General features: G+C 40.0%; 1 protein-coding gene across 1 annotated transcript in view; it reads left to right on the plus strand.

Moving 5' to 3' along the window:
• LAMB4 (laminin subunit beta 4) overlaps window positions 1–13,174 on the plus strand; it is a 108,288-nt gene continuing 95,114 nt past the window's right edge. The window contains exons 1-2 of the mRNA XM_056118553.1: window positions 1–34; window positions 9,562–9,719. Of these exons, the coding sequence (XP_055974528.1) occupies window positions 1–34; window positions 9,562–9,719 (192 nt within the window). The remainder of the gene's footprint in view (window positions 35–9,561; window positions 9,720–13,174) is intronic.

Consider the following 13,174-nt stretch of genomic DNA (forward strand, 5'->3'; position numbering starts at 1 on the left):
ATGCAATTTCAACTAACCATTCTTCTGCACCTTGGTGAGTCATGATTGTGACAATCTATTTTCTCCTTGTACTGCATATTTACTGTAGCACTGTAGCACTGTCCTGTAGCACTGTCCTCCCATTGTTCATCGATTTGCTCAAGTGGGCCCAGTAACGTCTCCATTGTGAGACTTGTTGTTACTGTGTTTGGCATATTCAATACATCATGGGTAGCTTGCCAGGCTTTGCCATGTGGGTTAGATACTCTAGGTAGCTTGCTGGGCTCTCCTAGAGGGGCAGAGGAATCGAACTCTGGTCGGTCAGGTTGGCTGCGTGCAAGGCAAACGCCCTACCCACTGTGCTAGTTTTAAAATATAATCATATTTTTGACTACTGGGGGTTTCTATACTCTGTTGTGTCAATGTGTCAAACAACTATAAATTTTTACTCAAATACAGATAGGCTCCACACATAGCTATTTCTATCACTATTTTATAGAATATTATCAGCAGTAAATGAGAAAACTAATATACAAAAGTGAAAAATATTTTTAGATTCCTAATTTGCAAACAGAATGGATTTGGGGAGGGGCGACGGTGGTGGGGAAAGGAGGGTGAGAGAGGTTCAGCTGGTGTTGCTCAATGTTGCTCAGGGCTGTCCTGGTTCTTTGCTCAATGATCACTCCTGGCAGTGCTCAGGGGACTGTGTGAAGTCCAGAGATCAAACTTGGGAGGGTCATATGGAAGGTGAGTGCCTTACCCCTGTGCTGCCTCTCTGGTTCCCAGATCATTTTAATTTTAAAAATAGCTTTCCTTAGAATGAAGCCCCTATCCCAGTCGTGAGGTCTTATGTTTTATAAGCCAGTTTCCATCTTCCAAGTAAGCAGTAGCCCTAAGCCAACCAGCCAGATTCGCCTTGGCTCAGTTTTCTTCAAGAAGCTGAGGATCACTTACATTAGTCATAGGGAAGTTGGTTCCAACAAGTTCTCTCTTTGATCCTCAATTTTCCCGAACAGCCTGCTTTGGGTTGCTGAACACCAACTGCATTGTTTAGAACCTTCAAAAATTCATGCTGAATTCCTTCACAACAGCAAACTTTAAGAATTTCTTTTGTTTTACACTCCCCAAAACCAGAGGTCATTTCCCAGTTAGATTTGCTAGTGATGCAGACAAGAAGAATAGCTCTTGACTGTTAAGGCTTTTTGTTGTTGAAAATTTCCTGCCTAGGGAAAAAAAATACTTTCCTAGTCTTGTGGAAAAGTGAACCACAAGCCTAGGGGCATGGAGACTCATTTGTCTGACCCCACAAGAACTATGAAAGAACTATGAAATTTAAATGGGCCTCAGATAGAGAAGAGTCATTTTAATTTCCATTAGTCTGGGATATACATACTTTTTGAGCCTAAGCCAGAAATTAGAATCAGAAGCAACCTCCTTACCCACTCGAAAATGCCTTACTTGGAGTGATAGGACAGCGGGGAGGGTGTTGGCCGTACAAGCGGCCAACCCGATCCCTGGCATTCCATATGGTCCTCCGAGCACCGCTGGGAGTAATTCCTGAGAGCAGAGCCAGGAACAACCCCTGGGCACTGCTGGGTGTGACCCAAAACAGCAAAATAAATAAGTAAATAATTTTAAAATACCTTATTCATCTCTTAGGGCAGAGGAATAGCACAGCGGTAGGGCGTTTGCCTTGCACGCAGCCAACATGCCGACCCGAGTTCGATTCCTCCGCCCCTCTCGGAGAGCCTGGCAAGCTACCGAGAGTATCTCGCCCGCACGGCAGAGCCTGGCAAGCTCCCCGTGATGTGTTCGATATGCCAAACACAGTAACAACAAAGTCTCCAATGGAGACAGTAACTGGGCCCGCTCGAGCAATCGATAAACAACGGGAGGGCCTTTGCCTTTTATTCATCTCTTGCCTAAACATCTATTCCCCATTGCTCAGACAATCATCCTCAATAAGGACACCCGCACCCCTCTTTCCTCAAAGCTCAAATATGAGGACAAAAAGACAGTACAGTGGGTAGAGTATGTGCCTTGCAAGTAGCCTTCTGTGGTTTGCTCACCTGCACCCCATCTGATCCCCTGAACCACACCAGGAGTGATCCATGTGTGCAGGGCCAAGAACAAGCCTCAGCACAAATGAATATGCTCCCCCACTCCAAAACAAAACAAAACAGAACACCTAAATTAGCGTAGGCAGGGAAGACCTTTCTGCAGTAGACCTGGATTTCCAAACCTAAGCTTGTTCTGGACATCCGAATCTCTTGAGTGGCCCATAATTAACTACGAGCCATGTGATCCTCACACCACCAGCATGGGCATTTTCTGATTTGTCTTCAACTATAGACATTTATATAAAATTGTAGCCTATCTATTTTAACATTTTATTCTTGAGTATGAATAAAGGAGATAAGGAAAAAAGAACCATAAAAAGGTAAAATGTGCATTGAACCCAAGTTTGCAAACTGGAAATCAAGAGGAAGCCTTGTCTATGTGCATTTTATGTGTTTTCTTATAAAATAATGTGTGAGTCCCAAAATTTATAACCTCCAAAATTCTGAAGTGAACCATAATGTGTGTGTGTGTGTGTGTGTGTGTGTGTGTGTGTGTGTATGAAAAAGCTCACTGAAACCAGAGAGATAGTACAGCAGGTAGGGTACTTGCCTAACACACAGCTGACCTGGTTTCTATCCCTGGCACCACATATAGTCCCCCAAGTACTTCCAGGAGTGACCCCCTGAGCACAGAGTCAAAAATAAGCCCTGAGCACAGCCGGGTATGTCTCCCAAACCAAAAAGAAATAAAAAACCTCATATGTCTAAGAGAATTATTACAATAATAAGAATATACAAAATAACTAAGCAGAGAACTTGCATTCCAAACTTTAGTTCTACAAAATTATTTCTCACTTTATAAAAAAAGTGCTATGCATTTTCTCTAAATTACCATATATATTTGATTCAGTTTAGTAATGATCAATATTTAAATTCTATGTCAGTTTGAAGAACATATGAATTATAATTCCAATCTGTTGTAGTGTGACCACTAAGTAATCTAAAAACTTCAACACAGGAAGGATATTGCTGAATCTATGTTCAGACATGAAGCTTTAACAACTTATGTTTTAGCTTCATTTTTGCCAAGTGTTTTAGATCAGAAGTTCATATTTACTCTTATGATATTGAATAGGAGTTCAATTCCCCTAATCTTGAAGCATTATTTCTGAAAAAAAATCTACACCTGATCAAAACATGTTTGGCCAAGTCAGGTTTTAAAACATGTTAAATCTCTAAGGCAACAATTCCAATAAAAGAATTCAGGATGGAACTTGTCTAAAAGAACAAATCCCTGGAAGAGAAGTCATAGTTAATCCACACATAACACTAACTGAGATTTTATACCTGACCTTGTTGGTTCCTCCTCTCCCCACCCACCCCCAACACACACACACACACACACACACACACACACACACACACACACACACCTGGCAGTGCTAGGGCTTACTCCTAGCTCTGAATCTGTGCTCAGGGACAATATGGAATGCCAGAGAACTAACCATGGTCACAAAGCTGCATGGTTGCATGCAAAGCAAGCACCCTATACTCTGTATTATTGGTGTGGCCCCATACCTGAACTCTTTTTGAAAAGTCTGTTTATTAGAACCAAACTTCTAATTAGCTATTTATCCTAGATCCCTATTCTAAAGGAGATCTGGGGATATTTTGTTGGGTAAATAAAAGGAAAAGCCCGTGTTAGCCATCTAAGAATATTAAACAATAAAATATAAAATATGTTGCCATTATCTTTCTTCACATATATCTCTTAAAGAAAAAGAGAGTTGTTCCAGGGGCTGGAGAGATAGCACAGCAGGTAGGGCATTTGCCTTGCACGCGGCTGACCATGGTTCAATTCCCAGAATCCCATATGGTTCCCTGAGCACCGCCAGGAGTAACTCCTGAGTGCAGAACCAGGAGTAATCCCTGTGCATCACCGGGTGTGACCCAAAAAGAAAAAAAAAGAGAGAGAGAGTTGTTTCTCTGCTCCAGAGTAATAATCTTTTTTTAATTTTTTATTTTATTGAGTCACTGTGACAGAGTAATAACTTTTCAGTGAGACAGACAACAGGAAAATTCTCTGTTCAAATTTGCATATGGCAATTTATCAGAAAAAATAAATTATGTTGTACAATTATAATTTAGAAAAATAAATTAAGTTGTAGAATTTATGTTAACTATTAAATTTAAATACTCTAAGTACTTCTAATGCCTGATAATAATCACAAAATGACCAACTTAGTATATATTTTATATAGAGACTGTGTGTACACAGAAAAACATTATCTTGGAACCAGAAAGATTATACAGGGATTAAGGCACTTGCCTTGCAGAGGGCTAACCCTGATCCCTGAGCACAGAGCCAGGAGTAAGTCCTGATCATTGAGGACATGGAGCCCAAAATCACGGTCACAGTCCTCCCGTTGTTCATCGATTTGCTCGAGCGGGCCCAGTAACGTCTCCATCATGAGACTTGTTGTTACTGTGTTTGGCATATCAAATACATCACGGTAGCTTGCCAGGCTCTGCTGTGCGGGCAAGATACTCTTGGTAGCTTGCCGGACTCTCAGAGAGGGGCAGAGGAATCGAACTCAGGTCGGCCATAAGGAGCCCAAAATAAAATAAACAAAAAGAGAATATTATCTTTTATTAACAAATATAATTGGGGGTGTATGTAATATTTAAGAATTCCATTCTAGGGGAAAAATATTTACTTTGGAGCTCGAGATAGCACTTTGGAATATATGCTTGACATGCGGGAGGCCCCAGGTTTGACCCTTAGTACCATATGGTCCTGTGAGTACAACCAAGAGTTGTACTCACAACTCACTCAGACACCTGAGCTCTGAGCCAGGAATAGCCCCTAAGCACTGCTGACTGTGTCCCAAAATGCAAACAAAAGCAACAAAAACCATAGGTTTTTGAGCAAGAAAACAAGAGAAACCAGTCTTGTTTCAAAGGATGGAAGTTCTCTTTCATTATAGTCTCATCCCTTTTATGCCTTCTACTGAAATCAGGTCTGGTTATAAATCTCAAGGAAAAAAGCATAAGAGAAATTTTTGAAACATACCCTGTGTGTTATTTTAGTGTGGGACTTCCTTGGCTTAGAAGTTCATGGCATGATTTTTCAAAGAGAAACAATTGTTTAGGTATTTGCTCTTCTTTTGCGATAGTTGCAGGTTCGATAAGGTTAGTAAGAAATAATAGAGAGATCCTATCTATCCTTTGTCTGCTTCTCTTGATAGAAAGTAACATCTAGCATAAATATCACACAACATCACAACCAGGAATTTGATCTTCATAGAACTTACTTATCTTAGTCAAATTTCACCAGTTTTACATGCGTCAGTTCTTGAGTTGGGGCGCAAATGTTTAACTTTGTGCACATATATAACCCATATAGATTCATGTGACCATTGCCAAGTTAAGACACCTCAAGGATCCCTAGAACTTTTCTCATTGTTGTTTTTGGGCTACATCCAGCTGTGCTCAGGGCTTACTCTTAGCTCTGCACTTAAGGATCATTTCTGGCAGACTCATATGGGGTTCTGAGAATTCAACCTGGATTGGCCATGTATAAGGCAAGCACTCTATCCACTACTATCAATCCAGTCCCACCCTAGTACTTTTTTTTTATATACAATCTTCTCTCTCTAACCCCTAATAGCTACCAATCTATTTCTTTCAAGGAATAAAATTATGTAGTATGTAACCTTTTAGATTGACTTTTTAAAAAAAATCATCCAAATTAAGATTCATCCAAGTTGTTGCCTGTATCACAGATTTATTCCTAAATACCAATGCATGGTGTGGATGTGCCTCACTTTGTTTAACGATTTGCCATTGAAGGGTGTCTATGTTTTCAGTTTAGAGCTATTTCAAATAAATATGCTATTTGCCACTGTCACTGTCCTCCCATTCTTCATTGATTTGCTCCAGTGGGCCCAGTAACGTCTCCATTGTGAGACTTGTTGTTACTGTGTTTGGCATATTGAATACATCACGGGTAGCTCGCCAGGCTTTGCCGTGCGGGTGAGATACTCTTGGTAGCTTGCCAGCTCTCCAAGAGGGGCGGAGGAATCAAACCCAGCTTGGCCGGGCTGGCTGCGCACAAGGCAAATGCCCTACCACTGTGCTATCGCAGCACAATATACTATTTGCTATAGATTATGCTATATGCAATAGAAATATGCTATAGATTCACATACTGAATTTTCATGAACATAACTTTAAGTTCTTGGAATAAATGCCTAGGAGTACAATAACTAGATTTTTTTTATCATTATAGTACTGTACCTGGTGGTGCTGGGGACCAAGAGGAGCAAGGAATTGAATTCAGGGTCTTCATCACACACAAAGCATGTCCTCTACCACTTGAATCATGTCCCCCAGCTTGCAATTTCTGGATTGATTGCTTTTTTTTATATTTTGGGATCGCACTCAGTGATTCTCAGGGATTACTTTTGACTCTGAGGTCAGGAATAACTCCTGGTCAGACTCAGGGGATCGTATGTGGTGCTGGAGATCAAAACCAGGTCAGCCACATGCAAGACAAGTGCCCTACCAGCGATACTATCTCTCTGGTCCCAGTATACACAATTATAGAATTTCTTATTGTTCCCTTGTTTCATTTGATGTTCCCACTAGCAGTTTATTGGTGACCCTTTTCACCATAATCTCTCTATCATTTGGTTTTATCATTATTTGTATTCTTGTCATTCTGTTAGGTAGTCAGTGATATGTCATTGTGGTTTTTATTTACAACTCCCTACTAACCAGTGATGTTGAACATCTTTTTAGGGGATGACTTTCCATCTGTTTTGAAGAGGGGGAGATGGGGCCACTCCTGGGCTTACTCCTGGCTCTGCACTCAGAATTACTCTTGACAATGCTCATGGGACCATATGGGATGCTAGGGATTGAACCCAGTCAGTCACGTGCAAGGCAAATGCCCTACCTATGGTACTATTGTTCTGGTCACTGACTTTCCATATTTTCAGTAAAATGTTTATTCATACTGCTTTGCATTTTTTATTTGGATCTGGTTTTTTAAATATTAAGTTTTGAGAGTTTTTTGTAGATCAAGTTCATGGACCGACATATGCTTTGCTGTTATTCTCCTCCAGTCTGTGGCTCCCTTTCACAGTACTTTCTTAGAAAAAATCATTTCTTTATATGAGGCCCAATTTTTCCTTTTTTTTTCCTTCTTTCTTTCCTGTCTTCTTTCTCTGTTGCCCCACAACTGTAAGTCCTCAGGGGCTATTCTCATTTCCAGAAGTGCCGTGCATAGAACTCCGAACCATTGAATGCAAAGCATGGCTCCTATCTCTTTGCACTATCTCCCCAGTCCCCAGTGGTATCTTACAGTGTGTATTCTTGCTGTCAATTCTACAAATTCTTCATGTAATTCAGTCCCCAAGATTTTCTCCTGAGAGTATCCAACCCACATAGCAGAGCCTGGCAAGCTCCCTGTGGTGTGTCCCATATGCCAAAAACAGTAACAAGTCTCACAATGGAGATGTTACTGGTGCCTACTCCAGCAAATTGATGAACAAAGGGAGGACAGTGCTACAGTACTACAGTATTTTAATAGCTTAGTGGTTTGATACTTTACATTTATATCCATGGTCTATTTCAGATTAACATTTGTGTAAGGTGTGAGATTCTAGCTGTAATTCTTTATTTCCCCTAGAGATATTCCAGCACCCATTTACTAAAAATGTTCATCAGCCTCTATTGAATTGTCTTTGCACCTTGAAAATCAGCCAGGCATGTTTGTGTGAATTCCTTTTTTCTGTTGCGCTGATACATCATTCTATTGCTTCACCAATAGAACACTCTTATTTATTGTAAACTTGATTGCTTATTGAAAACTTTAAACTTTAATATAAGGTGGGGTAATTTCCAAAATGGTTTTAATTATTCTAATTCCTTTGCCTTTCTATCCAGAAGATATTTTATTTCTACAAAATTACCATGTCTATTACCCTAATGTCAATTAAATAAAAAACTGGTATCTAAATTATGATCTTGAGAATCAAAGAGAATTCTAATATTTTATTTCCATTTTAAAAAGATATACTGTTGAATTCTAACTTGGAAGGCAGGGGTTGAGCCATGACAAGTTGTCCTCGGTGTTTATGGCTCTCTGATCAAAAATGAACCCTGATGGTGCCAGGGATTTCAATCAAGGCTACAGCTGCCACAGCTCCATGCAAGGCAAGTGCCTTACCTCCTGTACTGTGTCTTCAGATCCTCAAGTAAACCTTTCAAAATAATAAATACAGCCCGTTCTATACATATCTGTCAAAAAAATATTCAGTGGATTCACACTGTGTCTGCATTTTACTTAGCAGGTGTGTTAGCTTAATGTCTCTTTCCTCCCCCGCCCAAAGACTTTTAGTTGTTTTATTAAATCTACCAACAAACAAAGCTATTAATATGTAATGACTTTTAAAAATACAGCTTTAACATCAAAGAACAAAGCTTACAAGGAGGAAATGGTTCAGCAAACCCTTTTCACCTCATTTTCTCCGTGGACATTTAGCAGCTGTCTTATCTCAAAATTTAACATTTTAAAACAGAGATTTTAAATTATTTTCTAAATTGAGATTTAAGGATATTAGCTCAAGAGGCTACAGATGAAAAGTAAAGTGGAGAATTGAAATTGCAATTGAGATAGTGATCCCAGTAATTATCTTACCCCCCTTCTACTTGAATCTCTTCATGGCAGCCCATCTGTTGAATCCCATGGATTATCCAGACCTATGCAGTGAGATATACAACTTTATTTCTCTCTTTGTCCCAAGGATGCATGATTTGTTCCATAACATATCAAAGCCCTACAAATTAGGCTGTGAAGGGGGGTCTGTGGATTTATATTTTTTAAAAAGAAAGAATTTCCCAAATATTTCTTAAATACCCCTGTCAACATTTTTAGAGGTAGGAACATGTACAAAAGGCAGATTTTGGGTTTTCCTTCCTTGGGTTATATAAATATTTTTGTTACTTGCCCTAAAATAACCCAGAGAATTTCCAGTAAGTAAAAGTTGTCTCAAATCAAGTTTCCTATGAGCAGATTCTAAAACAGAGATTTGTGTATCCGTAATTTATTAAGACAGTTGCCTGAAGAATAAGAGTGTGAGAGAAGTAGAGATGGACCAGCGTGCTGCCCCCCCCTCCACCCCCGCAAAATCAGGCTTCAAACTCACCCCAGGGAAAGGTTCTGAGCATGAATTATACCAGAGAGCTGATCCTAGCCAGAAGCCCTGGTGTCAGCCTTGTCACTGCCACTGGCTGCAGTCTGGCCCAGGTAAAGACATGAACAAGGATGGTATAAACTTCCAACTTTACACTTCCAGCTTAGAAATTTCCTGCCTCCATGACTAGAGCATTACTTAGAAGCAGAACTGGTATTACAAATTCACGATTATTAGTGTTCCACATTACCCAGGTGTTCCCTTGGACCTTGTGCTGCTGTAAGGCTGCTTTATATGTTGCTGTTTCTGTTATATTCAAGGGTTACTCAGTTACACCAAAGATCAAGAGGAATGCAACATGGGTGCCTGCCGTCCCCCCACTGGCAACCTCCTAGTGGGCCGTGGTGATCAGCTCTCAGCCTCTTCCACTTGCGGGCTCAGTGGAGTCCAGAAATACTGCATCCTCAGCTACCTTGAGGTGGGTTGGTTTGTTTTTCCTGTTGGGGAATATAACAATGATGGAAAGTGTCTCAAGTACTTCTGGGATTATCCACACAACACTTCTTCTTGAATGTCAGAGACATTGGGCTTACAACTCCAAGTCCAGGAAACCTTGACTATGTAGAAAGTAGGGAAGATTTCTTTTTACCTTTAGAATTAGGCAAAATTATTTGGGGGGTTCAATCTTTAAAGGGAATTACTGTTACACTGTCTGATAATCTGACTTAGATTACTGCCATAGAATGGACATAATTGATGTGTGATGGTCCTATTGAGCTGAACATGAGTTGTTCTGTTTTAGAAATAGAGAGGCTGTAGGGCTTTGAATTGATTAGACATCAGCCTCATGATGCCATTTAAATATGGTGTTTTATGAAAACTATAAAACCCCAATGTGGGGATTAGAGAGATATTACATCAGGTAGGGCAATTGCCTTGTGTGTGACTGACCCGGGTTCAATCTTCAACACCATGAAAGGTCCCCCAAACATCTCCAGGAGTGACCCCTGAGCCTGGCACTGTAGTCAGGAGTAATTCCTCAGCACCACAGTATGTGGCCCTAAAACAACAACAAATCCCAGTGTGGACATAGTTTTCTGGTTTATTTTTTCCCTACTTCAAGACCAGTTTTAGGAAAAGACCAGCTGCTTTCCAGATTTTTTTCCTTTCCTGTTCTTCAGGAGCACAAAAGAATCCAAGGTCCTCTGAGTATCATACCTGCTGAAAGTCAGAGGCAATCACGTCAACCCTTAAATAAGAGGATGTTCAGGGAAGGAAGTTGGACAGAAGCCTAAAGTTGGAGGTCCAGGCTTTTCCATGTATTGTTCTTCTAAGGCAACCCATGGGTGTCTCTGGGAAATGTTTTGTATTCTAATTGGTTTATAGTAGAAAAAGATGATTATAAATAAATGGAAGCCATATTTGGGTGCTTAACACAGTTCCAAGTTTGGAACATAGTTGTAAAGGAAGAAGATTATCCGCATGAGCAAGGAAATGCTTGAATCCAAGCCAGGTAGGGTGGATGACTCTCAAATCACTGAACTAATTATATCTGGTAGCACCCACATCATCTATCTTCTTCAAACCCTGACAACTGCCTACTTGTCATGAGTCAATATAGTATGACAATAATTTAAAAATTGATACTCCTGGATATAACCCTAGCATTGCACAATCCCCCAGAGTACCACTGAGAGTGGCTCCCAAAAACTATCAGTTGTTGCCTCAAAAAGAAAAACTAGAGCAATAGCACAGTGGGTAGGACATTTGCCTTGCACAGGCCAACTGGGTTGGATTCCCAGTATCCCATACGGTCCCCGGCACCACCAGGACTAATTCCTGGGTGCAGAGCCAGGAGTAACCCCTGTGCATCACCAGGTGTGACCCAAAAAGAAAAGAAAAACTTAACCAAAACTAAATAAATAAACAGATGTCCTTGTGGTCTCAAAATGACACTTCCACAAATAGCAGGAAATTAAACCTCAGAGACTTCTAGAGACCCACAGATATCTTACCAATCATAGTGCTTCCAACAAAAATATCAAAATTATCTTCAGGCTGGCACAATATTCTAGGTAATAACACAGGTATTAGTCTACATGAATATTCATGGATCGTGGGGATGACTTTTCCCACTTGTTACCTAAGAGCTACAAGTGAACCATTCTCTTCTGAAGCTTCAAGTCAAACCTGACCTATTCTTGAACCAAACTGGGTACACACATTTTGTTTACAATGTGGGTATCCTCTGTAGCCGACCCATCAAAGACCACGCTCCTAAGATATCTTAAGAAAAATGAACCACATGCCTATAAGTCAAGAATTTTGCCAATCATTTCCATTAAATTATCAGAAATATTTTGATGTGTTGACATCTTTAGATGGAATAAAGCACTTCTGCTGCTCCTTTAGGACAAATGTGGGACAAGTTTCCCTATGCATAGAATTGACTTCACTTTCATTCTGCCTTAATTTTTGAAGGATGTCTTAATTTTCTTCAAGTATAAAGTTTATTATGGCCAGTAAAGAGAACCGGTTTATTTTGAGAGCCCAACTGAAATAATAATCAATGTCATTCATTATTTCACTAGATTTCATAAACATCTCTAAATGCCAGTCACCACAATGATAAAACAAGGCCCATGTCCTCACTCAGCTTAAATTACAATGATGAAGATAGTCTACATAATGTAATAACTGTATAAAATAGTCTCAAATAGAAATTATGACTTAAAAAATATAAAAAGTTAAGCAAGAGATCGAGAGTGGCAGAACATCACCAGGGTCGGAAGTAATAGAAATTTAGATAAGGTAGTCAAGAAAGTTTCTCTGAAATGATGACATTTAAAGGAACCTGAAAGGACTGGAAAGTACAGTAAGGGATGAGAATGTTTTAGGGAGTCAGATGAGGGAGAATTATGCATGTCAAGACTCCAAGAAAGAGAATCCTTGGTGTTCTAGGAATGGCAAGTACACAGTGTAACTAGAGCAGAGTATATCAAGGTAGAGTGTTGAAGTCAAGCTATGTTTCAAGAATATTTGCTGTTGTAGGCAATTTCAATCATGAGGATTAATAGTAAATGGACCTACTTTCTGAAAGCTTTGCCAAAAGAAGCTCTTCAAAATGCCTGTAAATATTATCTAAGAACAATTGAGCGAGCTGCAATTGTGGGAAATCTTTTCTTGAAGTTTTCAGTAAAGCTATAAATAAATATAATGTGAACTCAAAAGCCCATGTAGGCTGTTACATCCTTTGAAAAAATTATGTTAAGGGACACTATTTAAATCTCTTTAATAAGTTCTTCTATTTTGTAAGGCAAGAGGGTAGGCCATACTTGTGAAGTTAATTAAAAACATAAAATTTGGGGCTGGAGAGATAGCATAGCGGGTAGGGTTTGCCTTGCACGCGGCCAACCCGGGTTCGATTCCCAGAATCCCATATGGTCCCCTGAGCCACCAGGAGTAACCCCTGTGCAATGCTGGGTGTGACCCAAAAAGCAAAAAAACAAACAAACAAACAAACAAACATAAAATTTACTAAGTGTGATATAAAGATGTTGGTCATGAATCTTTCCTACTAAAAACATGCCTGAGAAAGATGATGGTTGCCATTAAATAAGTGGCTGTTTCATTAATCTCTTGCCAAATATTTTTTTTCCTTTTTTGGGTCACACCCAGCAGAGCTCAAGGGTTACTCCTGGCTTTGCACTCAGGAATTACTCCAGGCAGTGCTCAGGGGACCATATGGGATGCCAGGGATCGAACCCGGGTAGGTCACGTATAAGGCAGATGCCCTACCCACTGTGCTATCGCTTTGGCCTCTTGCCAAATATGTTTTAATTTGTTTTTTTTGTTATTGTTGATTTTGCTGAGGTGTAACTCCCAACTAAGTGCTCAGGGGTTGCTCTAGCAGTTCTCTGAGGAGCATGCAGT

Source organism: Sorex fumeus, unplaced genomic scaffold, assembly GCF_029834395.1.
Source record: "Sorex fumeus unplaced genomic scaffold, SorFum_2.1 ptg000037l, whole genome shotgun sequence".
NCBI lineage: Eukaryota > Metazoa > Chordata > Mammalia > Eulipotyphla > Soricidae > Sorex > Sorex fumeus.